The sequence below is a fragment of the Salvelinus sp. IW2-2015 genome, linkage group LG18 (assembly GCF_002910315.2).
Source record: "Salvelinus sp. IW2-2015 linkage group LG18, ASM291031v2, whole genome shotgun sequence".
In the NCBI taxonomy this organism is placed as follows: Eukaryota; Metazoa; Chordata; class Actinopteri; order Salmoniformes; family Salmonidae; genus Salvelinus; species Salvelinus sp. IW2-2015.
Window position 1 is genome coordinate 10,167,491 of NC_036858.1, and position 26,545 is coordinate 10,194,035.

Here is a 26,545-nt window from a genome sequence, read left to right on the forward strand (position 1 = left end):
CACGCTGTGCACGTTTCACAACTGTTTTCTTGAGCTCAAACTATAGGATAGGCTAGGCCTAAATCAAATTGAGAGCAGGAGAATCTGATAGCCCACAATAAAGACTTCCCTTCCTCCCAAATAACACACCACTTCTACTTTTCCAAACAGTAATTAAAGAGCCTAAAAGGGGAAGCCTCGCTATAAATAGTGATTCTCTGCTTACTGTTGAAAAGGGGGTCCATRGGTTGTAATATAATAACACGCATGACAAAGAGGGCTGCTTTGCTGTCCTAATGATCTGGATTGTTCACAGCAGGGAAACGTGTGAAACAGTAGAAACTGAGGTAGAAATTGTGGTGAATTAGCTATCAACACTGCTGGAGGTCTAAGGGACACTTCAGGCCAATTTGCAAAAAAACCTCTTCTTAAGATGTGAGGAATTCAAATGAAATGGTAAAAAGCCACTCACGGACCACCCAAACCAAGCCCACCCCAGGACACGGTATAATTTAATTTGTTTGACAAGTTGTATAAAGCCTGGACTTGGAATATTGTTTATGCATACAATATAATGTATTCTCAGTGAATTTCCAGACTTTTTATTCCCTGTTCAAAGAAATTAGCCATTGAAATTGCTTGCATTTTCCCAATAAATTAAGTGAAAGTACCAAGTWTTGCCCACTAGATGCCGCTGTTCCTGCTACTGCCACACCCTTTTAGCCATTTTACTGGTCTCTTGTGTCTATCAAATGTATCACAACAATTTCTTTGCAACTTTGGTCAGAAAACCAATAGCTTTCGCTCATGATGAAAATACATGGTGTGGTCGTCATCACAATTCGATCCAGTCTTCCATGAAAGCAATTAAGTGTGTCCTTCTCTTAGCAACCTAATTCTTCAAGCCAACTCTCCTTGAATAGTCCAACAAGAAGCAGCTCGCAGGGGGCTATCCCTATGGTGCAATTCTCATATCAATACCTTTCATGCTAGCCCAAAACTTTGGAGAAATGGGCTAGTGACTAAACTGTTGTGACAACACTAAGAAAATAATACAATTATAAACCACTGCATGGCAGTCATATGTTTTTCAGTACAATTATTAGAAAACATCTCTGTGTAGTGTGATTAGTGACATTTACTATTAAATCCAACCCAATACCATTTGAAAACACTATACAGTGTGTGTTTGGGACTCTTACCATTGAAAACCCTTAGAGACCATAACATTGAAACCAGTAGAACTGCTATAGACTAATAGTTTGTTTGTTCACCAAACACACAGGGGCGGTTTCCTGTTCACAGATTAAGCCTAAGAGAAGGACAAACMAAATTGCTTTCATGGAYGACTGGCTTGAATTGTGAGGATGACCACAATGTATATTTATCATGAGCAAAAGCTATTGGTTTTCTACCCAAAGTCAGTGGCGTAAAGTACTTAAGTAAAAATACTTMAAAGTACTACAAGCCCCGTCAACGTTAAATGGGGGCCTGTTTGGCCCGCCTTTTCCTGTAGTCCACAATCCGCTCCTTTGTCTTGCTAACATTGAGGGGAGAGGTTGTTGTCCTGGCACCACACTGCAAGTTCTCTGACCTGTTCTCGTTGTCGGTGATCAGGCCTACCACTGTTGTGTCGTCAGGAAACTTAATGATGGTGTTGGAGTCGTGTTTGGCCACGCAGTCGTGGGTGAACAGGGAGTACAGGAGGGGACTTAGTACACACCCCTGAGGGGCCCCAGTGTTGAGAATCAGCGTGGCAGACGTGTTGTTGCCTACCCTTACCACCTGGGAGCAGCCCATCAGGAAGTCCAGGATCCAGTTGCAGAGGGAGGTGTTTACTCTCAGGGTCTTTAGCTTAGTGATGAGCTTTGAGGGCACTATGGTGTTGAACGCTGAGCTGTAGTCAATGAACAGCATTCTCACATAGGTGTTCCTTCTGTAGAGGTGGGAAAGGGCAGTGTGAAGTGCGATTGCGATAACGTTATCTGTGGATCTGTTTGGGCGGTATGTGAATTGGAGAGGGTCTAGGGTATTTTTATTTTACCTTTATTTAACTAGACAAGTCAGTTGGAAGTTTACATACACTTAGGTTGGAGTCYTTAAAACTTGTTTTTCAACCACTCCACAAATTTCTATAGTTTTGGCAAGTCGGTTAGGACATCTACTTTGTGCATGACACAATTTTTCTAACAWTTGTTTACAGACAGATTGTTTCACTTATAATTCACTGTATCATAATTCCAGTGGGTCAGAAGTTTGAGCGGCCTTTCAGGTTGTCGATATAGGACTCGTTTTACTGTGGATAAAGACACTTTTGTACCTGTTTCCTCCAGCATCTTCACAAGGTCCTTTGCTGTTGTTCTGGGATTGATTTGCACTTTTCGAAAGTACGTTCATCTCTAGGAGACAGAATGCACCTCCTTCCTGAGCGGTATGACAGCTGCGTGGTCCCATGGTGTTTATACTTATGTTCTATTGTTTGTACATGTGAATGTGGTACCTTCAGGCATTTGGAAATTGCTCCCAAGGATGAACCAGACTTGTGAAGGTCTACAATTTTTTTTTCTGAGGTCTTGGCTGATTTCTTTTGATTTTCCCATGATGTCAAGCAAAGAGGCACTGAGTTTGAAGGTAAGCCTTGAAATACATCCACAGGTACACCTCCAATTGACTCAAATTATGTCAATTAGCCTATCAGAAGCTTCTAAAGCCATGACATAATTTTCGGGATTTTTGCAAGCGTAAATAATCGATAAAATTTAAGACGGAATAAACCGTGTTCAATAGCGGATAAAATGAAAGTGGAGCGAGCGCTAGGTCGCGCGCCCCAAACACAACAGTACACTAGACTTGACACTCGGTCTGAACAGCCGTACTTCTTCATTACTCAAAAGAAAAACATCAACCAATTTCTAAAGACTTGACATCTAGTGGAAGCCCTAGGAACTGCAACCAGATGCCTCAGAAATCTAGATTCCCCATAGAAATTCAATTGAAAACAGTCACCTCAACAACAACAAAATTCTGGATGTTTTGTCCTCGGGGTTTCGCCTGCCAAATAAGTTCTGTTATACTCACAGACATAATTTTAACAGTTTTATAAACTTTTGAGTGTTTTCTATCCAAATCTATCTATATGCATATCCTAGCTTCTGGGCCTGAGTAGCAGGCAGTTTACTTTGGGCACGCTTTTCATCCGGACGTGTAAATACCGCCCCCTATCCCAAACAGGTTAAAGGCACAGTCAACTTAGTGTATGTAAAATTCTGACCCACTGGAATTGTGATACAGTGAATTATAAGTGAAATAATCTGTCTGTAAACAATTGTTGGAAGAATTACTTGTGTCATGCACAAAGTAGATGTCCTAACCGACTTGCCAAAACTATAGTTTGTTAAACAAGAAACTTGTGGAGTGGTTGAAAAACGAGTTTTAATGACTCCAACCTAAGTGTATGTAAACTATGGCGACTGTAGAGACTATAGAGGAAACGCAGCAGTGATACATATGACAGAAGAAGGCTAGAGCTAGTCTTAGAGAGACGCCTAGAGCAAGGGCTAGTACTAAGTGAATGTGGATGTGAAAGTTGTGTGATTGTGAGATATGACATATTAAGCTGATTGATATTTGGATTACAAGAGATTGAAATATGGATAATAAACTGATTCAAAATTGTATTACAAGAGATTGAAATTTAGCTATAACGTACTGAGTGAATGAGAGCTGTCAGGGGACTAGCTCCAGCGTGAATGTGTGAGCTGAGTTTTTCAATCTACGACGTTATGTAGTGGTTCCATCCATCACGGCCCATCGTAGTCTGGGACTACTAATAATAGCTGGAGTGTAATTGAGCACGGGTGTTGTTGTATATGCATAGGAAGTAGCGTTCTATAGGCATTTTTGTGAATTGTCTATGTGGTCTGGGACCACTGTAACATAGTCTCTGGTAGGCTAGAGAACCGTTGAAGATACATATGGTGCATAGATCCATATGGAGTGGTGTGGATGTAAATACCTTAAGTATAGTTATATATGTAAAATAATGAATAGCCCAAACAGTTCTGTGAGCTGAGTTTTTTWAATTTATAACGTTATCTATGGTTATTATATATGCATAGTAAGTAGGGGCAAGTCTTAGGAGAAGGCTAGAGTGAGGGCAGGAGAGGCCCCACTGACAACTGTCTGTAGGCATTTATAAGAAGTGTCTACGTGGTCGAGAACCATTGGGAACTGTTGAAGATACATATGGTGTCCACTACCGCCCATCGATCTACAGGTAGTGAGCACTGACAGGCGAAGCCATTGAAAAGTTGGAGAGGGTAACAGCTGAGATGGGTAAGGGCTGTAACAATGTTCATTGATACCCCCGGACACTGAGATTTCCTCGAGAACATGATATGTGTACCTCTCGGGCTGTGATCGTTGCTGGTGGTGTGGATGTGAATAACTAAAGACTTATAATGTTATATAGGGATTCTGTAAGGAGATATGAAAGAAGAGTGTATTATTTCAGAATATGCTGTTAAACAGCACTAGAGTGAATATTTAAACCCCTGTATAAATAGAACACTGGTGTAGAGGAGGAATTTGTGATATAACACATAAATGGTTACTAGAGATAAAGTAACATAATATTGAGTATAAAGGATTACTAGAGATCTGACGAGGAAGCAATAGAAACAATTATAATAATATACAACTTGCACACCCACACGGAGACGTACGTAAGTGGTGTAAAAAGTATTCTGAGAAATATTCAGTGGTCCCTTTATGGATCATTTMATGAAGATAAGGTTAAAGCATTGTACAGGACTTGACTTACCCCTAACTGCACCGGCAATCTGTGGATGAACGCCATGCACAAAGACGAACAAAAACAACGTATTTTTATTTTAGCCCCCTTTTCACCCAAATTTCGTCATATCCAATTACGATCTTGTCTCATTGCTGCAARTCCCCAACAGGCTTAGGAGAAGCGGAGGTTAAGTCATGTGTCATCCGAAACATGACCCGCAAAACCGAGCTCCTTAACACCCGTCCGCTTAACCCGGAAGCCAGCTGCACCAAGGTGTCGGAGGAAACACCGTTCAACTGACGACCGAAGTCAGCCTGCAGGCACCCGCTCGATGAGCCAAGTAAAGCCTAACCCGGACGACGCTGGGCCAATTGAGCAATGCCCTATGGGATCCCCGGTCATGGCCATAGCCTGGGATCAAACCCGGGTCTGTAGTGACGCCTTAGACCGCTGTGCCACTCTGGAGTCCTAGACAAAACAACGTTTAAATGAATTATCTGAAATCTGGTTCARATTTGCTGTACTCCTATTCTTGTTAATTAGTTCCAACTTGTCTTTCTTAAGCCTGTCTGAAGACAGTTTCAAATCTCACCCTCTGCTGTTGTATTACAAAAGTACATGTGGTGAACCAAATAAGAGTAGCACCTAGATGAATGAGTGACAACCTTCTTATCCCTCATTTGTTTCCATACTACTTGTAGGTCTTCTATCCCTGATATCCTTCAACCCTGATCTTATTTTCTCAGTATTAGCTAAAAATGCCAACATCGGAATCGACCGATGTCTAGTTTAATGCCGATGTTAAAAACCGATGTCAAAGCTACCGTGCATACCTATATGAAGCAATGACGCCACGTAAAATGTTGCACTACACGTGCAACACACCTAACCTAGCCCACAATGTCTGCTGTGTGGATCAAGCAGTCAACAAGTCGAGCAGTCATACAGAACATTTCAGCGAGACAACTCAAAGGTGAAATCCATTAAAGTCAAGATAATGAAATTCATTGCCCTTGACAATCAACCATTCTCTGTCGTGGGTGATGTTGGCTTTCGCCGACTGGTCGAGCACCGGTACACACTAGCAAGTGCGCTATTTTTCAGATGTTGCCCTACCGGAGTTACACAGTAATAGCGTTACTGGTATTAGCTTCACGACATACATACTATGGAAAGCCATTTGGCTTTTTGCGTGTCAAAAAATATACAGTAGCACTGTCAAAGCTCTACAAAAAAAGTATGCAAACACGCAAACCCCGGAAACGAATGATGCGTTTACAATACCGCATTGGTAATAAAGCATAATTTGTTCGACCGCAACTTCTGGGGTTGCTAGCTTTAGCTTGGTACCTAGCTAGCACCATTACAACCAGCCTGAAAACAATGACCAGTAGAAACTGCAGTAATTTTCATTATTCTTAGCAACGATTTAGGAATGCTTGTGAGTAAGTATTAGCAAGGTTGCCACTTGTTGTTCGCCTATTGAAATTTAACTTCAGTTCATGAAAATAAATAGCTAGCCAGCTACTTAACCCTGTTGCCCAAAGCTAACGTTATAAGCAGCCAGCTAGCTTCATCTGGCTAGTGAGGCTCGACCGGACCGGTTTATGTGTTGTGAAGCTAGCCACAATAAGATTTAGGCACAATAGTGGAATTTGTGGTTTGCCTTCAAAATAAAATTATGTCATTGACAGTGATGCAAATTAATACAAAATAGTAGACTTAAGCCATACTTTTATTTTGAAGGCTAACCGCAAAGTCCACTATTGTGGCTAATTCTTATTGTGGCTAGCTTCACATAGATTGGTCCAACCACCATTAATCAAACAAGAACGGTCTAATAAATTAGGGTTATTTTAGATGATGACACCTAGCTATATAGTTAGCTAGCTAACTATAGCTAATGAAACAGATTGTGCCATTTTGCTATGTTTTTGGGGAATAAAATTGTTTGCATCTATGAGCTAGCTAGCTTTATTTTATGACCAGCACTGTAGGTGCGCGAGACAACTTTACCAGCATCATAGCATACGTATCGATGAATCGTTGTGACATGAAATACGAGTGATAGTGTAATCAATGTGTGATAACTACGTAAAAAATGTATGAAAATMTTTGCAGTCATATTCAAGTCCTGATTGGTCAAAGAGTGTTATTTGACGTGTATCTTTTTTGACACACAAAGACCCAAATGGCGTTCCATAGAAATCCTGGTTGAGAATGAAACGACTGAACAAATGAACAACGAAACAGCACAGCAAATAAGTGAAAGAAATAGGTTTTGATTATGTTTTACTGGTAATGGAGACATACGTCCCGGATGACGCTGGGCCAATTGTGCACCGCCCTATGGGACTCCCAATCATGGCCGGAAGTGATAAAGCCTGGATTCGAACCACGGACTGTTGTTACGCCTCTTGCCTACGACCGCTGCGTCCATGTGTGTGTGTTAACTATTTAACTGTACTAGAATGCTAAAAAGGCCGCTAAAATTTTAATATTGGTTATCGGTATCATTGAATATCGGTAACAGCCAAAAATGTAATATCGGTTCATCACTCATTTCAATCCAAAAAATGGAAGAGGGCTTAATGTTTACGGGGCCTTAATAGGTACACTTACCACATATGCTGAAAACTTAATGGAAAACTGTGTGGAATACTGAGCTGAGTTGGCTGACAGGAGCAAATCTCTAGGGCTTTTCCCCCTCTAAGGGGGGAAAAGAAAGACTTTCTAATGATGTGTGGAACACTAAGAGCACAGTTTTAACAGTTTCAATTAAGTTATTGTGAGTTGCAGATTTAGTTAAGGGAATTCTTCACATTCTTTTGAAATGTAATCAGCTCAAAATGAATAGAAAAAARCTACAGGAAAAACTACATGTGAACAAGACTCTGCTTGATTTAAGTACAGTTAACTGCCAAAATAAAGAACCAACATWAAGTGTCTGAATAGGGCGTTGGGCCACCACGAGCCAGAACAGCTTCAATGCATCTTGGCATAGATGGTACAACTGTCTGAAGGTCTATTGGAGGGATGCAACAAAATTCTTCCACGAGAAATTCCATTATTTGGTGTTTTGTTGAAGGCGTTGCTTAAACAGGTGCGATGATTTTCAATGCCCGTGTGCAGATGATAAACTGTTTCCACTCGATTCCAAGGCCAGAAAAAGTCAAAATTCTTTACCGTAAAAAATAATGAAAACAAAAGTAGCCTTTTGGTCATAATAAACACGGGTGAAATTAGCATAAGGGGGGGGGGGGGGTATTGTTTCTGTTTTGAGGAAGGAGACTTCACTTCTTCCTTTCCAGAACAGAAATGTACTGAACGCAGCCAGGCATTCCCCCAGAAGTAAAACGGGAAATGACAAACTTCCGCAAGATAATTTTACTTCTGGGTAAAAGATCAACGTAATATGAATAAGTAGATATAACTATTATTTTTGGTAAAAAAGGAAATTAGTGTGGTGATTGCTCAAGCAATTATCCTATCTTGCAGACAGTTATGCTGACATCTGCACAGGGCCCCAGTCATCATAACATTATGTTATCCACAGATTACCAATCTACAGTCAAAGATGAATCTCCATTTATATGTGCTACAGTGCCACTGTCAGTCAGTGGATACCTAGATGGCTAGCTAGTCACATTGTTCATAGAGCTGAGAGCCAAAGTGGAAAGCTCTAGGTAACGTTAAATTACATCTGGACTTCGCTATCGGTTGTGCCTCTTTCCCAGCAGTTGGCTATTTCAATGTCACTTCCCTGCTGGTACTAGTCATCAAATCAATAAGTTTATTTTATATGCCTTCGTACATCAGCTAATATCTCGAAGTGCTGTAAAAGAACCCAGCCTAAAACCACAAAGGCAAGCAATGCAGGTGTAGAAGCACGGCGGCTAGGAAAAACTCCCTAGAAAGGCAAAACACTAGGAAGAAACCTAGAAGAGGAACCGGCTATGAGGGGTGGCAGTCCTCTTCTGGCTGTGCCGGGTGGGATTATAACAGAACATGGCCAAGATGTTCAAATGTTCATAAATGACCAGCATGGATAATAATAATCAGGAGTAAATGTCAGTTGGCTTTTCATAGCCGTCATTAAGAGTATCTCTACCGCTCCTGCGGTCTCTAGAGAGTTGAAAACAGCAGGTCTGGGTCAGGTAGCACGTCGGTGGACAGTGTGTGTGGGCATGGGAGTTCTACACTAGAGTACGTGGACACCCTTAAATTAGTGGATTTGGCTATTTCGCCACACCGTTGCTGACGGTTAATAATCAAGCACACAGCCATGCAATCTACTAGACAAACATTGACAGTAGAATGACCGTACTGAAGAGCTCAGTGATTTCAAATTGGCCTCTCCACAGTTCAGTTTGTCAAATTTATGCCCTGCAAGAGTGCCCGAATCACCTGTCCATGCTGTTATTGTGAAGTGGAAACGTCTAGGAGCAACAAGGCTCACCGTATAGTGGTAGGCACACAAGCTCAAACAGAACGGGACGCCGAGTCCTGAAGTGCATAGTGCGTAAAAATCCTCTGTCCTCAGGTTGCAACTCTCACTACTGAGTTTCAAAACTGCTCTGAGCAACTTCAGCAAATAATGTTTTCGGAAGCTTCATGAATGGGTTCCATGGCGAGCAGCAGCACCCAAGCTTAAGATCACCATGCCGCAATGCCATGAAGTGGTCGGCTGGAGTGGTGTAAAGCTCGCCACCATTGGACTCTGGAGCAGTGGAAACGTGTTCTCTGGAGTGATGAATCACGCTTCACCATCTGGCAGTTCAATGGACGAATCTGTGTTTGGCGCATGCCAAGAGAACACTACCTGTCCCAATGCATAGCGCCAACTTTAAAGTTTGGTGGAGGAAGTACAATGGTATGTGGCTATTTTTCATGGTTCGTGCTACCCCTTAGTTCCAGTGAAAGGAAATCTTAACGCTACAGCATACAATGACATTCTAGACGATTCTGTGCTTCCAACTTTGTGGCAACAGTTTGAGGAAGACACTTTCCTGTTTCTGTATTACAATTCCATACAGAAATGTTTTTTGGAGATCGGTGTGGAAGAACTTGATTGGCCTGCACAGAGCACTGACCTCAAAATGAATTGGAACACCGACTGCGAGCCAGGGCTAATCGCCCAACATCAGTGCCCAACCTCACTCATGCTCTTGTGGCTGAATGGAAGCAGATCCCTGCAGTAATGTTCCAACATCTGGTGGAAAGCTTTCCCAGAAGAGTGGAGGCTGTTATAGCAGCAGAGGGGGGACCAACTCAATATTAAAGCCCAAGATTTTGGAATGAGCTGTTCGACGTGCAGGTGTCCATATACTTTTGGCCATGTAGTGTACCTAGCAAGACTGGTCATAAAAGCTAGTCAACAAGTTAGCCAGCTGTTAAACCTTGGCAGGCGAGATTTAGCTTAGCTAGATGTATCCTTTCATACTGCGCTGGCTTAGTTAGCTACTATTACTATGAGGTTTCCTTGTTGAGACCGGTTAGAGATAAGACAGAGATATACTATTTGAGTGTATTGTATTGTACAGTGGCATGGTAGCCAGCCCCCCAAAATATCAAGAAGAAAATACAAAATAAATGTATTTTGTCTCTCTGTGTTTCAAAATGTTCCTGCAATTCGCAAGGCTGAATGTATCTCACCGGAGAAAAAATCAGAGCGAGCGAAACAGCGCCCCTCTATCTCAGTATGTGTAGCCCATCTATCTTATGCTGTCTGGTCAAAATTAGTATGACATTGTTGCCGCCCATAGCATTGAATGCAAGGGAAGCCAGCTACCATTTGGCCTCCCTTGATTAAAAAAATWAAAAAATAATAGCCAATCACCATTGAGCTAAACTGATTGAGCTCAACTGTGAATGGTCTTGGCACACCAACTACAACAAAAAATGTCAAGGGAAGCCAGTTTGGATGTGGCTTCACACCAAGCACATCAAAAGCAAAATGACATTTACAGAAAAAAATTGAATTGTTGCATCATGTTGTGTCCTTGTCCTCCGTTGGCTACCTAGCTAGCTAAAATTGTCCCTTTCCTAAATTACCCATGGATGGAGATAGGGATTTGAACTTGTGGTTGTACCTACTTCTCCGTACTGATTATAACGGCGATTCGGATCCAACAATAAATTCAAACATTGTGCGCCTTGCCAGAGAGGGTGGAAGTTCAATATATAGCTAGATGTAGTAGGCTAACACTAATGTTAACTAGCTGGCCTGGCGCACCGTTGCCCATGAAAGGAAGTTAGGCCAGCGAGCAAGCATTTTAGCCTAGGATAACAAAAACGAAGTGTTTATGACAGTCATAGACCGGTTCGGCGACATGAAAGACAGGATGGCATTCATRGGCGTCTCTCTACAAGTAGGGTGAGTGAACATGTTTTTTTCTACTTGCATGCACACACACAGAGAGAGAGAGAGAGAAATCAGTACCATGGACAGCTACATCATATTAGTTTACATTGATTGGCCCAAATAGTTTTTGGTATATTTTAGTCGTCACTGTATTAGAATAAGCATAGGTGATTTGATGATGTTGAAATATTGAAGTTGAAATGGTGCTGGAATAGTGGAGGCAGCTCCTGTTTTCTTTGCGACTTGCGGTAACTCTCCATGGTTCAATCCATAGTTGTTTAAGTAGTCTGACAAATGCTACATGCGGTTGTGGACTTCACCGGACAGATGTTGTTTTGTGATGAAACAACGGTGTGGTTGAAGTTATTCTGCCACTGTGTCTTATTGCCTCGACTTTAGGTCWATATCACGGTGGCAAGGCATATGAACTAACAGGTTACAGAGTAAACAACGCAATTATCACAACACATAGGTTGTAATATGGCTTTATTTTTCTGGCTTCCCCAGTTATTTTACCCACGCACCGGTACTTGTATTGTGTCGCTAGCTAGTTAGATATTGCATGGCTTGCAGTCATTGAGGTATGCTCACAGTGGACACTGGTCATAAAATACTCGGTCTTCCGGGCTAAGATTTGAATTACGTAAATTACTCTGAGTTGGAGGTAGTAGCAGATGCTAAAAAAATCATTAAAACACAGCATTGTTATCATTCTCGCCAATGTGTAAATATGTTTAACTAAAGCCATTTATTTAAAGGAAACTCACCCGGCCGGCCATCTTGGTGTTTGTTGTCGTTTTTCAAATGCAATTCAGCATAAAAGTTCCCAACAGTGCTGACAGCACAACCGTGCGTTGAACTCCACTACAGGCTTGAAAAATGGAGTGGGCGGGATCGACGTTGCTTATGAAGTGATGTCATCACGTACACGTTGGCGACGAAATCTTTGACCAGATACTCAAGTGGCCACTCTAACAAWGAAAAAAATWAAATAAAAATGGAAGTCGGGAGGCAAGATCAAGTGGGACCATTCTAGCCAATGAGGGGGCAGATACGTGTTGCATAAAAGGCACAAATCTGATATAAAGTGCGTTTTTTTCAAAGTTGCCGGGAATTCACGTGTCCTATTTATAGCAGTACATTTTTATTTMTATTTATTTAACCTTTATTTAACTAGGCAAGTCAGTTAAGAACAAATTATTATTTACAATGATGGCCTACCTAAAGGAAAAAGACCTCCTGCGGAGACGGGGGCTGGGATKAAAAAAAATAAAAAAAGAATAAATAACATATAAATAAAGGACAAAACACACATCACGCCAAGAGAGACAACACAACACTACATAAAGATAGACCTAAGACAAAAACATAGCAAGGCAGCAACACAAAACATAGTACAATCATTATTGGGCACAGACAACAGCACAAAGGGCAAGAAGGTAGAGACAATACATCACACAAAGCAGCCACAACTGTCAGTAAGAGTGTCCATGATTGAGTCTTTGAATGAAGATATTGAGATAAAACTGTCCAGTTTGAGGGTTTGTTGCAGCTTGTTCCAGTCGCTAGCTACAGCGAAGTGAAAAGACGAGCGACCCAGGGATGTGTGCGCTTTGGGAACCTGGCAGAACGGGTGTTGTATGTGGAGGATGAGGGCTGCAGTAGATATCTCAGATAGGGGGGAGTGAGGCCTAAGTGGGTTTTATAAATAAGCATCAACCAGTGGGTCTTGCGATGGGTATACAGAGATGACCAGTTTACAGAGGAGTATAGAGTGCAGTGATGTGTCCTATAAGGAGATTTGGTGGCAAATCTGATGGCAGAATGGTAAAGAACATCCAGGCGCTCGAGCGCACCCTTACCTGCTGATCTATAAATTATGTCTCCGTAATCTAGCATGGGTAGGATGGTCATCTGAATCAGGGTTAGTTTGGCAGCTGGGGTGAAAGAGGAGCGATTACGATCGAGGAAACCAAGTCTAGATTTAACTTTAGCCTGCAGCTTTGATATGTGCTGAGAGAAGGACAGTGTACTGTCTAGCCAAACTCCCAAGTACTTGTATGAGGTGACTACCTCATGCTCAGAGGTAGTAATCACACCTGTGGGGAGAGGCACATTCTTCTTACCAAACCACTTTACCTTTGTTTTGGAGGTGTTCAGAACCAGGTTAAGAGTACAGAAAGCTTGTTGGACAACAAGAAAGCTTTGTTGTAGAGCATTTCAAACAAAATCCGGGGAGGGGCCAGCTGAGTATAAGACTGTATCATCTGCATATACATGGATGAGAGAGCTTCCTGCTGCCTGAGCTATGTTGTTGATGTAAATTGAGAAGAGCGTGGGGCCTAGGATTGAGCCTTGGGGTACTCCCTTGGTGACAGGCAGTGGCTGAGACAGCAGTTTTCTGACTTCATAACACTGCACCTCTTTGCAGAGAGGTAGTTAGCAAACCAAGGCAAAGACCCCTCAGAGACACCAATACTCCTTAGCCGGCCCACAAAAATGGAATGCCAAGTCAAATAAAAATAGCAGCACAACATTGCTTAGAATCAAGGGCAATGGTGACATCATTGAGGACCTTTAAGGTTGCAGTGACACATCCATACAACTGAGCGGAAACCAGATTGCATAACCAGAGAGAATACTATAGACATCAAGAAAGCCAGCCAGTTGATTATTGACACATTTTTTCCAACACTGTTTGATAAACAGAGGCAAATAGAAATATCAAGTTTATTTTATATAGCCCTTCGTACATCAGCTAATATCTCGAAGTGCTGTACAGAAACCCAGCCTAAAACCCAAACAGCAAGCAATGCAGGTGTAGAAGCACGGCGGCTAGGAAAACTCCCTAGAAAGGCCAAAACCTAGGAAGAAACCTAGAGAGGAACCAGGCTATGAGGGGTGGCCAGTCCTCTTCTGGCTGTGCCGGGTGGAGATTATAACAGAACATGGCCAAGATGTTCAAATGTTCATAAATGACCAGCATGGTCAAATAATAATCAGGAGTAAATGTCAGTTGGCTTTTCATAGCCGATCATTAAGAGTATCTCTACCGCTCCTGCGGTCTCTAGAGAGTTGAAAACAGCAGGTCTGGACAGGTAGCACGTCCGGTGACAGGTCAGGGTTCCATAGCCGCAGGCAGAACAGTTGAAACTGGAACAGCAGCAAGGCCAGGTGGACTGGGGACAGCAAGGAGTCATCAGTCCACCTGACCCGGTAGTCCTGACGCATGGTCCTAGGCTCAGGTCCTCCGAGAGAGAGAAAGAAAGAGAGAAGGAGAGAATTAGAGAGAGCATACTTAAATTCACACAGGACACCGGATAAGACAGGAGAAGTACTTCCAGATATAACCAACTGACCCTAGCCCCCCGACACATAAACTACTGCAGCATAAAATACTGGGGCTGAGACAGGAGGGGTCAGGAGACACTGTGCCCCATCCGATATTACCCCCGGACAGGGCCAAACAGGAAGGATATAACCCCACCCACTTTGCCAAAGCACAGCCCCCACACCACTAGAGGGATAACTTCAACCACCAACTTACCATCCTGAGACAAGGCCGAGTATAGCCCACAAAGATCTCCACCACAGCACAAACCAAGGGGGGGCGCCAACCCAGACAGGAAGATCACGTCAGTAACTCAACCCACTCAAGTGGGACGGCATGAAAGAGCACCAGTAAGCCAGTGACTCAGCCCCTGTAATAGGGATAGAGGCAGAGAATAGGCCTATAATAGGCCTAGAGGCAGAGAATAGACCTATAACAGTTAGGATCAGCTTGATCTCCCCCTTTAAATAAAGGACGAACCGGGGCTGCCTTCCAAGCAATGGGAACCTCCCCAGAAAGGAGAGACAGGTTAAAAAGGTCAGAGATTGGCTTGGCGATGATAGYGGCAGCAACCTTAAAGAAGAAAGGGTCTAAACCATCTGACCCAGATGTTTTTGGGGGTCAAGTTTCAGGAGCTACTCTAGCACCTCAGACTCAGTGACTGCCTGTAAGGAGAAACTTTGTAGCGGGGCATTCCTAACAACCTAAGCATTACGGAACATATATTCGATCAAATAAGCCTCACATATTAAATAAACCATTACATTTTTGGGGACCAAATTCYACACTATAATTGAGCTTCATACAAACAATCCGCTTGGTGAGAAAAAAAGAAGAAACACCACATGCAGATTTTGGGCCCAGTTATCCCTCTCGCTTCACCTCTTCCTCTCTGTACAAACCCACTGGGCATCTTTGCCAGTAATTCACAGGTACAATAAGTACATTTATCCAGTGGTGTAAATTGCTTAAGAAAAACTACTTTCAAGTACTACTTAAGTATTTTGGGGTGAATATGTACTCTACTTTACTATTGACATTTTTGACAACTTTTACTACATTCCTAAAGAAAATAATGTACTTTTTACTCCATACATTTTCCCTGACACCCAAAAGTACTTGTTACATTTCGAATGCTTAGCAGGACAGGAAAATTGTCCAATTCATGCACTTCTCAAGAGAACATCCCTGGTCATCCCTACTGCCTCTGATCTGACTGACTCACTAAAAACAAATGCTTAGCTTGTAAATTATGTCTGAGTGTTGGAGTGTGCCCATGGCTATCCTTTTTTTTTATTATTTTTTTTTTAAATACAATTATCCCATCTGGTTTGTTAGTATAAGGAATGTGAAGTGATTTATACTTTTACTTTTGATACTTAAGTATATTTTAGCAATTACATTTACTTTTGATACTTAAGTATATTTAAAACCAAATACTTTAAAACTTTTACTCAAGTAGTATTTTACTGGGTGACTTCCACTTTTACTTGAGTCATTTTCTATTAAGGTACTTTTACTCAAGTATGACAATTGGGTACTTTTTCCATCACTGCATTTATCCCAGGTGTGCACATTAATAATGAACAATTAAACAATCTAATCTGTTGATAATTAGCTGCTTTTAACACACACAAACAAAAATCTATATATTGTACATTATAAACTGGCTGGTTCGAGCCCTGAATGCTGATTGGCTGAAAGCTGTGGTATATCAGACAGTATACCATGCGTATGACAAAACTTTACTTTTTACTGTTCTAATTACATTGGTAACCCGTTTATAATAGCAATAAGGCACCTCAGGGGGTTGTGGTATATGGCCAGTATACCACAGCTAAGGGCTATCTCCAGGTGCTCTGCGTTGCGCATGAATGCTGATTGGTTAAAAGTGCATCCCAACTGGTGTCTATTTAAACAATAAGGCCCGAGGGGGTGTGGTATATGGCCAATATACCACAGCGAAGGGCTGTTCTTATGCACAACGCAAAGCGGAGTGCCTGGACACAGTCCTTAACCGTGGTATATTGGCCATATATCACAAACCCCCAAGTTGCCTTATTGCTATTATAAACTGGTTACCGACGTAATTAGAGCAGTAAAAATACATGTTTTGTTATACCCGTGGTATACGGTCTGATATACCACGGCTGTTAGCCAATCAGCATTCAGGTCTCGAACCACCCAGTTTATAATACACAAATTACCACCGGCTAAATCTGACATTAAAATGGCTATTTACTTTGTTCCATCTGAATGCGCAATCCACTGTCTCATCAGCCTAGGCAGGGAAGTTATAAACTTGATCTCCACTATAAAAAGCATCTAGACTATCTCACATTTCTTTTAGACTAACATTTAGTTTTCAACAGAGGAGATTTGTATAAACCTTATTGTCTGTCTCGCCGACATTTTCAACATTGTTTCAACATTCAAATTATATCTACAACTGTCCCATAGTAATGAAAGTGTAGGGGTCGGGACGAGAGAGAAGCAGGCAGGCAGCGTTTCTCAGCCAGTCGAAATCATGAATCAGCTGGCATCATTTTTATGGATATATACAGAGAAATGTCAATTGAAAACAGGTCAAACTAAACGAAGTGCAGCTAGTTTGCAGTCTTTCCAGCTTCAGTTCTAAGTTATTGTGTTAGCTGTGTTGTTGGCTAGCTCCTCTGAACAACAGTGTCCTGACGAGAGAGCACATTTTCTATGCCAGGCGAAATCGTGCCTCATTAGCTCATTGTTATGGATGTCTCCAAATAAATGTCAGACGTGTAATATTCATATGTGTCAACAAGACAAGACGAAAACAGCTTAAACAAACTTTGCGGTTATTCTGGCTGCACTTTTTGACGTGACTGTAAATTAGCCGTAGTTGGCTAGCTAGCAAGCAAGGGATAAGAACGTTGCCAGTCAGTATGACATGGTCGCGTCACTAGCAACCCTATATTTGTGTCGGGACTATACCTTGTGGAAGGATGAAATAGTACGAATACATTAACCAAAATAACGGTTTTAATTAAAATATCTCGATCATAATTTGAATATGTTGGTAACCCGTTGTATAAAAGTGATAATGCTCTCGAAGCCGGTGTTTGTTGGATATATTGGCACGGTTTGCCGAACAACACCCGTGCCAATATATCCAACAAACACGGCTTCTCSGGCATGATCACGTAACTACCACACCCCCTCTTTCAGTAATGTGAATTTCCAAGTTTGCAACTATACAAATGGTCAGAGAAAAGTCAAATGGAAAAGTGAATACCTTATTGCAAATAGGCTGATCCATTGATCATCACAAATCCATCATCAAAACACTAAAACATAAGTGAGAACTCAAACATTTTTGGAAAAAAAAGAGATTTATTTTGAACTCATCTGAACATCAGATATACTCGGTAATTGTTGGTCAGCAAGAACCGTTTGTACATTTGATATTGATGTGTATAGAAATCCAAAACAAGCAACAATACTTTTTTGGGTTTGGAAAACTGGGTGAAGCGGTTGGATGGCTTTAGGGGCTATATTACATACCTGTCAAATATACATTTAAAAATAAAAATACACAAAAGTTGCTTTTGAGGGGCCAAGGTAGATGTGTTATATCTACTCTATTTTTCATAAAAATGTTGGACACTTTCTGTAAACAGTAAAATAGGTCCATCATGTTTCTGCTCGATGTTATACCTACATGTACATGACATCTATTCACCTCAAGCTTTTAGTTTAAAATTACATTGGCAAAATCGTTTGTCTCAAAATTAATGGATTTACACATATAGGCCCTATTAAACAGATAAACAGAGATGTGGACATCCTTGAAATGGGACTTCCACTAGTGAAAGTGTTTAATGGCTGTGCTTTTTGTCAACATACTGAAACACTGAAATGTTTCACTGACAACAAGAGGGGAAAAAGCTTGATTTCACTCCAGTGCAGTTTATGGCACTTTAATATTGGAGAACTCTGGTGCACAAGAAACAGAAGTCATGAACTCTACGTAATGATGAACCGTCTGAACCAAGACTTGAGCGAAAACAGAATATCATGGTCTTATCCAGTGCATAAACACCATGTCAGAATCCAAAACCTTCCCTTTTCAACTCAATGACTACGTTTCATTTCACAAACAGGTTCATAAAATGTTTACATTGTACATCTGTAAAAAAAAACTAAAAAAACAAAACAATCCAAAGCTGTCATTGAAATTGCGTTTTAATGCCCTTTGGGACGAGGCCATTTTCCAACACAGGAACATTTGCCCAACAGGAGTAAAGACAATACAGAATGCCATCAGTTCTCCTATACAGTATTCATAACCCTCTAATGCAGTTCACAACATGGTAATCCCAGAGTTGATTGGACAGGGATTCTTCCTACTGCATACACTTCTCTTCCCTTTAATTTTACAGTCTCCTTCCTACCCAGTAAGCAACTAGGAGGAATTCATTATTCACCACCCAGTTGAAGCTGCTAGTCCCAGCAGACATTTACTTCCAAGGCCTTGGTCTATTAGACCTTAATTTCTACACTGGAATCTAAATCAACTGAAGTCAGTTATCCAACAACGGGCACCCAACATCCTACCCCTATTACCTCAGCACAAGAGCACATCAGAGGGCTAAAATGGCCCAATTGAACTTGACCAAGGTCAGTGATATTTTTTCCAAGAGGCAGACAAAATCCTTAAAAATACAAAATATTTATTTTTGAAAATGACAAATGAAACGAAACAATTGTTGTTTGGTTACTAGCATACCACACTAGGGCTAGGCAATAACAATGGATAATCGTTCACTTGGGTTCAGACAGACGCTCAGAGGCAAATCAATAAATCTCAAATTTCTGCACCCCTAAATTATGTTGCAGCCAAACGTTGAGGCAGAGGACCGAAAAGGGGCCACTGGCATTGTGAAATGGCATCCATTCTGCTCTATGTACTTAATTAAGAAGGGGACAAATAGTGTCAGCCAATTTATTTTAGTTACAAAACAAACGCAATCTGAATGAAGTGAGGTTGACAATCATTTGAAATGTCATGAAGGGGAATTGGACTGACTGTTGGCATGGATATGATGAGAACAGCAAGAGCTAGAGGGAGCTCTTTGACCAAATGTTACTGCCGGGATATCCCAATATTTTCTAACCTACCTTCAACTAGCTAAAAACCATGTGCTTTAGAAAGATATGAACAGAGAGGGGGGAAAAAAAGAGACCGCCTTGACCAAAAGCCTTGTCCCTGCATGTAAAAGAAGCGGGATTGGTGGCGCTCGCTTGTGGTCGATATTGCACCTTCGTGGGTGGTAACGGAGTCAGCTGGAGGCTTTATAAGCCCAATCTTTATTCTACAGGAGATAAACGTATATTTATCTTAATATTTTATTGTGGTTGTACAATATTCCCTGATGGCCTGCTGTGGCCGATGAGATTTTAACAGAATCCTAAAAGAACAACAAAAAAAACAAAAAAAAGAGAAAGAGAAGAGATTATGAAATTGTCCATTGAGGGGGAACTTTCATGAGGGGGAACCGGGAATCCTGTTTTTGTTGCAGTTTGTTGTGGGACTTGTTGTTTTGTCACTCTCCCTTGTCCCTTTCTTAAAATGTTACACACGCTGMTCACACACACATCCGCCACTGTGGTCTCGCCATTTGTTCTGAGGACGAGAAAGACACAAGATCTACAAGTAAGCACAGTGGTTTAAAAAGTATTCCTTTGCTGTTTGAAAGGATGCAGTGAGTTGTGCAATCTGACAGAACATGTGACATGTGTCTCTCTCGAGGAGCCCTACCTATGTTAGCTTCTTCGCTTTGTTGTAAAGCGAGTCCACKACTTTGCTCATGTTCTGAATAGTTTCCAGGGCCGCGCCATAAGTCTTGTCAACAGGTGGCTCGTCAAATATGATCAAGACACCCTCGCCTTGGTCCAGGATCCCTATAATTAGACATACAGGCATTTTAGACTACATTTACATTTCACTGAACGAAAGAAGCGTAACACAAGTAGAGGTATGATACAGTCGTTTATACCAGGCGTGTACCAACCAAACCGGCAATTTACCATGAAACTTCTTGTCCAGGATCATCTGTGACAATTTCCTCTCGACATCCGCCTGAGGGAAATTAAACATATCCACTGATTACTGACAACATTGAGAGCTGTACATGTTTCACGGGATAGAAGACTTCCGATGTATCAATCTTGTACCACAGGACTGAATACTTCAAATATGAAGATATTAAAGAAGAAACCACCATTACCTTTGAAAGTTTGATGAGACCTGATATGTGTTCAATCTGGAAAAGATCAACGCCATAAAGGATTACGATTTAGGGGTGGTTAGCCTTATCTAAAAAGAAAAATCCTACATCGATAACACAATATTAACGGTACCCGGATGAACGTGCTGTACCTGTACTCTGGAGAAGGGTTCGATGACACGGATAAGGTTCCCTTCCAGCAGGTTGTCATACAGCGTGGCCAGGTGGGTTCTGATGATGGGGTCGTCCCTCAACTCTGCTTTGTATTCCGTAAGGGCCTAGAAAGATAAAGGGAGGAATAGGAGGAGAGAAAGAGAAGAGGGTTAGAAGGGAGGATACAAATGGGCCTGGCACAATAGAGATCCTCAGAGAAACAAACATAGCAGCAACAATGAGGGCTAAAGGAAGGTCTTACCTTTTCAAAGTCGGCTAATGATCTGTTCTTGCTGGCTTGTGCAACGCATTTCAGTGCGTCCGTCTGCAGAGTGAGGGAGGAAGCGACCACGGTCAGCCAGGTACCAACCAATTTAAACGTATTACACAATGCAAATTGAGAAAGACAGCCCAACTGCCCCCCACAAAAATCGAGGGTTCTTACTTGTCGGCCCGCATGCCGCAGGGCCAGTTTTCCGCTAATCAGGGACTGCACCTCTTCTGGTCTGAAAGAGAACAGCAACAGAGGGTCAAGCAAGTCGGAACACATCAAAGCTGCCCCAAGCCATACCTGTATGCTTCATATCATTGCAACACAGCTAGGAGGTAGTATCACTTACAGGCTGAGCATGATCTTGCAGAGCAGCATGTATTTGAGACCGGTGATGGCTTTAGGGTGGTCGATGGAGTCGTAGCCCTCGAAGGCCTCAAAGAAGTAGGAGTAGGCAGTCTTCCAGTCCTTCTCCGAAGCCGCGTGGACGATCCCTGCAGGGGAGGAAGCATGGTGAGTCATTCACACTAAGCATGGCACTTTTCCACCTCAACACACAGCTCTTCTTCATTTGAATCAGTAAACTAATATTGGGTGTTACAAATGAAGACAGTAGCTAGTTTTCCATCCAATTAGCAACAGAGTTTCATGTGAATATTCTCAAATCTGCATCAATAGAATGAGCATTTTCCCACCAGAGATGTGTTTCCATCAAATTAACTTGACGAGAAAAGGCTGTGGGGGATGACGTAGTGCACATAAAAATAACTTTTGCTGTTAAATTTCCATGTACCGAATAAAAAATACAATTTAAATGGGTTTGTCGCATTTTTAACTCTACTGATGGTTTTYTTCGAAAAATGTCGTGTTATATGTATTTATTAGGATCCCCACTAGTAACAGCTAGTCTTACTGGGGCCCAAAACATAAAGACATCACAGACAAAATACTTTATAATTTAATATGCCCACTCTGATCTTGGCACGTGCGTTCTAGCCAACAGCTCGCAGATACAGTAGAAAATAGCCTACTACATGAGATTATTATTGACAAAAGAGTGAGATTTTATTTGTCAAATGGCAGCCAAATAAATATAAATAAATGTTTTGTCAGATACACCAGATAGATATAGTGAAATGTGTTGTTTTACAGGGTCAGCCATAGTAGTACAGCGCCCCTGGAGTAAATCAGGGTTAATTAAGTGCCTTGCTCAAGGGCACAGACCGATATTTCACCTTGTCGGCTCGGGTATTCGAACCAACAACCTTTCAGTTTCTGGCCCAATGCTCTAACCGCTAGGCTACCTGCCGCACTAAGCATCAATCGTTATGTCACCAGAATTAGACCCTGAATATTTATTGAAAAAGGGCATCAAACTAATCACTGTGCACTTTCACCAACCTGTGAAGTTCATAACTTATTTAATCTGTAGCCTGAATGTTTTCCTTAGTCTTACTGGGAAGTCCACACAAACAACATATCGTGCGACTACAAGGTTACTTCGATATGATAGTTATTATAGCATTTCCAACGCCATTTCTCACGTTAATTAATTTTACTGACACAAAAAGATCCCACCTTGTCTAGCGTATTTTGTTTTGTCGACATTTGGAAAGTTTACAGAAATATTTTCTGTTTCCACCAGGCCTGTCGTGACATTTTCTATCCAATATGTACTTTACTCATAAAAAGTCTGGATGGAAACCTGATTAATGACTCGTTGAAATGTCTGGTAAATGGATAAACACTGTGCACATAAGCCCTCTTACTGATTGATTTACAGTTCCATAGATTTGATCAGTTGAACAAAACACATACAAGAGCTCTGAGTGGATGCTATTCTGTTGTTTCTGCCAAAACAACAGCATAATCTACCATTGGTTTCTAAGCCGTTGAGGAACACTGTAGGGAGGCTTTGGATGGAGGCTCGTTCACTGGGACTGACCTGACATCATGTCCAGGGCGGCCTGCAGTTTGGGGGGACAGTAGATTCCATTGGCCGTGGTGCGGGCGGAGGTGAGGGCAGCGCGGGCCTTGGGCAGGTTACTAAGCGCGTGGTACGTCTTGCTCTCCTGCAGCTGCACCTCCACCAGCAGCGCCTTGTCGTCCATCTTCTTCAGCTCATGGAGCAACTGGGTGCCTGAACACCAGAGAAACAATCTAATGGTAATTTAGAAGACACTTATCCAAAGTGCCTTACAGTGGAGATACCACAGCTTCTGTATACAGTATGTGGTCCACAACCCTGGTGTTGAGGGATATCAAAGTTCAATGTCATCATGACTCGAATTGTTTGACTCCCCATCACAAAGCTATGGGTAAACATATCCAAGCATTGCACAATTCTTAGCCCTCCCTGCTCAGACAGATGCTAAGCTCATTTAGCAGGGATAATATTGTCAGTCCATTCAAATGGAGCTGTCACTTACCAAGCGCCAAGGCCTCCTGGTATCTTTTGGTGTCAAAATAGAGTGAAATCAGGCGGGCCTGGAGAAAGGGGAAGAGAAATGTGACATTGCAACACTCACAGTATAGTGTAAAAATATGAATCATATCACTCTGGGGTGGTAGGAAAATGTGTTGAAAATAACCACATGAATTTCAGTCTCCAAACTAAAACATCAGAGTATAGGTACAATAGCTTGTCTTCTAGGTGAAGAAGACTCCCAGGCCAGCTTACCTCCAGAGCCTGCCTGAGGAAGGTCCTCTTCTCCACCTTGGCCCACTCAATGCATTCCAGACACAGATCCACCTCCTGGCCTGTGGCTGCCTCCATGTCCAGGAAGAGGTCCAGCAGGGAGCGGACCAGCCGGGCCGCCTTGGCCTTACTGATGGAGATGAGGAACGGCCGCACAAACTTCAGCAGACCCCCCAACTCTGGAAGAATCACCACAGCAGAAAATAGGGCTAAATGAATAGCAACAGTAAGCATATCTTGTCTACTCAATAAGCCTATCTGTCCAAGGTTCTGTTGTCTACTGTCAAACGAGTGACGTTAGCTTCATAATAAGCAGTTCTTGTGTACTACAGCAGTGGTTCCCAACCAGGGGTACTAGGACCCCAGCGTACTTGGCCTATCCACAGTGGGTACTTTATTTTTATTTTATTTAACTAGGCAAGACAGTAAAGAACAAATTCTTATTTACAATGACGGCCTAGAAACAGTGGGTTAAATGCCTTGTACAGGGGCAGAACAACAGATTTTTACCTTGTCAGCATCGGGGATTCGATCCACCAACCTTTCAGTTACTGGCCCAACGCTCTAACCACTAGGCTACCTACCTTGAGAAGAATCATAAGAGCATAGGCTTACTGGTAAATTGCACAAGGTGATTCTTCAGGGGTACCGTCCGGGCAGGGAAAAATTCAGTTGGTGGGACAGTAACCTCCGAAAAAGGTTGGGAACCAGTGTACTACAGAACAGTTAGGCAATGGCACATACAGTGAATCATTGTGCAGTTACTGGATGAATCACCACCAAGTTCCTCAAGTTCAACAGCAAGGCAATAGTTGAGTCTCACCTGCAGCCTGTCCTGTTTTGGCCAGGAGTGACCCCAGCTCCAGGATGCTCTGTTCTTTAACCCGAACGGATTCTTCATCACTGTCCTGGATATTTCTCCTCACTGTGGGGACAAGGAAAAATAATGCACTGATTCACATTGACTATTTAACATACACTGACAGTCTCATATTCTAAACTATTGTTTGTGTTCCTTATCGTCTTTTCGAGTTACTGTTTATCTGGATCAACGAGGCTAACAAGTCAACAGCTAACTGAGGCCCTGTGACTAAGGCAATTTTTTGGACAGCCACATGCTAGTACAAAGCTAGCTACAGAACTGTCAACAAAAGCTAGTTATCTAGCTAGCTAACCGTTAACTAACGAGAAGTAAGTTAACTTAATGAACAGTGAACTTGATATCACTGTTCATTTGGTAACGTTAGCAAGCTACCTAGCTAAGTTAGCTGTCATTTTAGAGCATATAGGAAGCTATATTGTAAACACCAAAATGACATAGCTACATCAATGAACTTGAGAATTGAATGGATCTTGGTTAGCAAACTAGCTAGCTGGCTGGCTAACTAGCTATAACATAGGGTGCTTGACTAACGTTAGATAAATAGTAACGTTGAATTGTATTGCGATACTGTTTCATAAAGACAGCATAAATAGTTAGCTAGTTAACGTCTCTTTCCAGTTCATCATGGCCTAGCTAGCTAGCTAGCAACCCCACGATTCTACAGTGAGTCAGCACGACACACAAACCGGCTCTTGTCAGTGTATAAAACTGCCTTTGCGATGACTTAAATGAAGCAGAAATGCAAAAATAAGACGAGTCTTTCTCGTCTGAACGTCTACAAACATCACTTACCAATAGAATGTAGAATATCAATAGAGGCGTTACGATCCGTGCTAATAAGAGACTGAGCTCTCTGAAACTCAACCACTGCCGCAGCCGCCATCTTACCTATTCAAATGCTGCCTGCCTACAACAGTCAAGAATGCGATAGGAAATACGTAAATGAGCTACGCAGATACATCACGAGAGGGAGCCAAATATACTTTCTGGGGATTGTAGTTCAGTATTTTACATTAACCAGTTGATATACATTATAGCACAATGTTCCTATTTTGTCATGCTGACTCATCTTATCAAATAAATTGTAGCAGAATGTCATGATAATTTTACTTAAGACCACCATTCATAATTTACTGTAGGCCTACAGGCCTATTTAATCCAAAGTGGTCTGTTCATGAAATAAGTGAAAATTGAGCTGGATGATAGACTATAGGAATTTGCTGGATCATGTGTTTATTAAAATGGTAGGATGTTATGGTAAATGAATACATCCCTATTAGTTCTGTACAATGACAGCTAGACACTTAAAAACGGGATGGTGCATCAGAAGAGATTTCATCCTGCACAATTTCAAATAAATGGCCTAAATACTTTWWWWWWTWTWWATATATATCAGGTTATCCCTACGCTACGTTGTTATGTATGCCCCTCGTTTTAATAGCTTAGATGCGATCGAACATGTAGGTTATTAGTAAATACAAATAGTTTCCATGTGGACATTTATTTATTGGCTAGGCCTACTTGTATTGTGTGATTGAAACAACCCTAGTCTACATGCTGAAAACCATTAATTGTTTTTCAAGAAATTGATTTCAGTTCATTGAGTGCATTGTGCTTTGAGTTCAATGTTTGTTGTGATGGGGCAGAGTTGCAAATCTGTATGTAGCCTATCTCCGCTGCGCTGTATCAGCAAAATAAATAGACAGCGCACTACACACTAAAACACTAGTGAATATAGGCTACAAGATAGATAGGGTAATTCACCTATTACAAACAGCCTTTGTGACTGCAGCCACACACAGCTGCAA

At 41.8% G+C, this 26,545-nt stretch overlaps 1 protein-coding gene and 1 pseudogene across 1 annotated transcript; both read right to left on the minus strand.

Moving 5' to 3' along the window:
• Window positions 1-12,022, minus strand: part of LOC111978223 (vesicle-fusing ATPase-like) — a 47,963-nt pseudogene extending 35,941 nt beyond the window's left edge.
• Window positions 12,023-19,433: 7,411 nt separating this feature from the next.
• LOC111977874 (26S proteasome non-ATPase regulatory subunit 11B) lies at window positions 19,434-25,643 on the minus strand. The gene is made up of 13 exons (XM_024007633.2): window positions 25,530-25,643; window positions 24,678-24,779; window positions 23,837-24,033; window positions 23,586-23,643; window positions 23,102-23,296; window positions 21,506-21,650; window positions 21,331-21,391; window positions 21,148-21,210; window positions 20,885-21,010; window positions 20,733-20,768; window positions 20,533-20,584; window positions 20,264-20,406; window positions 19,434-20,128 (listed from the first exon to the last, which is right to left on the minus strand). The coding sequence occupies exons 1-12, from the start codon at window positions 25,618-25,620 to the stop codon at window positions 20,264-20,266; spliced, it is 1,269 nt and encodes a 422-aa protein (XP_023863401.1). The 5' UTR covers window positions 25,621-25,643; the 3' UTR covers window positions 19,434-20,128.
• Between the last annotated feature and the right edge of the window lie 902 nt (window positions 25,644-26,545).